The sequence below is a fragment of the Cynoglossus semilaevis genome, chromosome 15 (genome assembly GCF_000523025.1).
Source record: "Cynoglossus semilaevis isolate Cse_v1.0 chromosome 15, Cse_v1.0, whole genome shotgun sequence".
In the NCBI taxonomy this organism is placed as follows: Eukaryota; Metazoa; Chordata; class Actinopteri; order Pleuronectiformes; family Cynoglossidae; genus Cynoglossus; species Cynoglossus semilaevis.
This window is the reverse complement of record NC_024321.1, coordinates 19,035,959-19,038,433: the sequence shown is the minus strand read 5'-3', so window position 1 is coordinate 19,038,433 and position 2,475 is coordinate 19,035,959. Positions and strand designations below refer to the sequence as shown.

At 48.0% G+C, this 2,475-nt stretch overlaps 1 protein-coding gene across 4 annotated transcripts in view; it reads left to right on the top strand.

Moving 5' to 3' along the window:
- clint1a (clathrin interactor 1a) overlaps positions 1-2,475 on the top strand; it is an 11,773-nt gene that overhangs the window by 6,381 nt on the left and 2,917 nt on the right. The window contains exons 9-12 of one of the 4 annotated variants that reach the window (XM_008327657.3): positions 201-263; positions 737-1,041; positions 1,840-2,062; positions 2,304-2,437. In XM_008327657.3, coding sequence (XP_008325879.1) covers positions 201-263; positions 737-1,041; positions 1,840-2,062; positions 2,304-2,437 — 725 coding nt within the window. Of the gene's footprint in view, positions 1-200; positions 264-736; positions 1,042-1,839; positions 2,063-2,303 lie in introns of all 4 variants that reach the window. The other 3 variants (XM_008327656.3, XM_025063178.1, XM_008327653.3) reach the window with 3 other exon arrangements.

The following is a 2,475-nucleotide window of genomic DNA, read 5'->3' as shown; positions in this document are numbered from 1 at the left end:
CTAAGTGCACCAGATGTTTTTGGAGCAGTCCCTGGTGGATGGAGAGGGTGGAAGCACAGAACAGATGTTTGGCCTCCTCCACCCTTTCACTGCCACCCCCCCCCCAGGCCCCCTCACTCTTATGACACTAGGGGAATGCTAAGTATGGCAGAATGACACCTTGTGTGTGTAATTGTCTTGCGTCTCTTTTCTTCACACAGACTTGATCAGTGGATTTGCTGACTTCTCCTCACCTGCTGCAGTAGGCATGTCCCCAGGATCTGGTATGTTCTGCTCAGACTTTTTAGGAGGGGGGGGGGATTGTGTGTGTGTGTATGCACGTATGAGTTGAACTGCTGCAGCTAGACTGTTAGAATATTCAGAGTGATGCAGGGAGGGAGGCCATATGGAGCCTGCTACCTGCTCTGCATAACAAGAACAGACACACATCAACTCCTGTTATAGATGACAAGGAGACAGGGACGGAGGAAGAGGTTGGTGGAGGTAGAAGATGCTGAGAGGAAGAGACAAAACAAGCTTGGAAGGTTCAATTAAAATTTAAAATCTGACATTAGTGGTCACTGAGAATGCCCTGAAAAAGTCTAAACCAGTCTCAGCTGTTTATTCTCCACCGTCAGGTCTGGATATGAATGAATGATGTTGACTTAGTGATTTATCAGTGGTTAACACGGCTCAGCTCACGATGCTAACGTTAGTGGATAATCGTTAACTTGACTTCCTGTTTATGTGGGTGCAGCCACACAGCCCTCCAACAGTAACGGAGACTTTGGAGAGTGGAACGCCTTTCCTGGAGGTCAGATGCCAGTGTCTGCTCAGGCTGCAGACTTCAGCAAAAACGACCTTTTTGGCCCCATGACAACAAGTCCTGTCGCGGCGCCTGCACCAGCTCCAGTCCCGGCTGCGGCCGCTGCTCCTGCCTCAGCAGATCTCTTTGACCTGATGGCTCCGACTCAGTCCCTCACCTCCTCCCAGAGCCTCAACTTCAGCATGAGCAGCACACAGACCATGAGCAACACAGTTCTGCCCCAGTCTAGGTCACAGGTATGCATGGTTGCACTCATCCACACACACACACACACACACACACACACACACACACACACACATACCTTTTCAATAATTTATCTTTCCCTGTACATATCATCACAAGACACAGAAGAGAAGAAAAAATGATCCAGATGAAAAGAGAGACAGAGAAATATCTACACACTCCCTGTCCTTGTTAATGGTTTAAAGATTGTTATTTGATTCATTACTATTAATCCAGATAGATCTGAATTGGTTAATGGTTTAAAGATTATTTGATTCGTTACTATTAATCCAGATAGATCTGAATTTGACAACAATATTTTTTGTTCTGATACAAGATTCAGTGAAACTAAAAGTGTGTGTAAATATCAACGGTGTATTAGAACAACGACAACAACAACGACAACAACAACAATGGTTGGATGGACTGAATCTTCAGACTGACTCTAGACTCCGTCACAAACAGCTGTGGTTCCCTCAGTGATGTCAGAGCTGCTCCTCAGATATAATCATGATGGAGACATCCACACCAGTGACACGCAGCCTCAGCAGATGGCCGTGTCCCCGAGAGACCGTCCACCAACCTCAAACAGCACAGACTAAGACCAAAGAGGTTTGACTTAGAAAGACTTGAACTTCAACAAAAGTCTGTGTTGATGAACAGAACACACACGTTCAGAGGTCGACGACCTACGACTGCTTTTATAAGGACACACACCTGTCCATGTCTGTTTTACTGAGACTGCAGCAGGTTGAAGTGGTAACAGATGTATTCATTATATTTGTGTGTGTGTGTGTGTGTGTCTCCAGCAGCCTTTCCAGAACATGGGGGCTTCCCTGCAGCCCCAGTCCCTCCAGTCCCTCCAGCCTCTGCAGCCTCTGCAGCAGGGAGTGGTGAAGCATGGTGCAGGAGCCAAAGCCTCTCTGCCGTCCACCTGGGCTGACCATTCTGTAAACATCAACCTGGACTTTCTGGGTCCGGGCGGGCAGCCCCCCAAGCCTAGCCAGCCCAGCCTCAACAAATTACAACAAGGTGAGTTGATGTTGTTGATGATCATCAGATACAGAACAGACCAACTTTCACCATGTTCTGTTGGTTCAACTGACGACTCCGTTCTGAGGGAAAATATTCCATGGAGTAAAGGCACACGTCACATGACCTGATTTTACAGACAGAAGTGAGACCTGCTGTGGTGTTAGGTTTACAGAAGGCGTCTCTGGCTGGATTTTTTTGGAGGGAAAAGACTTCACTAATTTACTTCCACTACTTACAGGTAACCAGACAAACATTCTCTCTCAAGGAATGTCAGCCATGAGTCTGGGACCTACAGCAGTCAGACCTCCTGGAAACCCAATGATGCACGCGGCTCCTGGGATGGGCATGGGCATGGGGATGCCCCCCAACCAGGGCATGATGGGGATGCCCCCCAACCAGGGCATGATGGG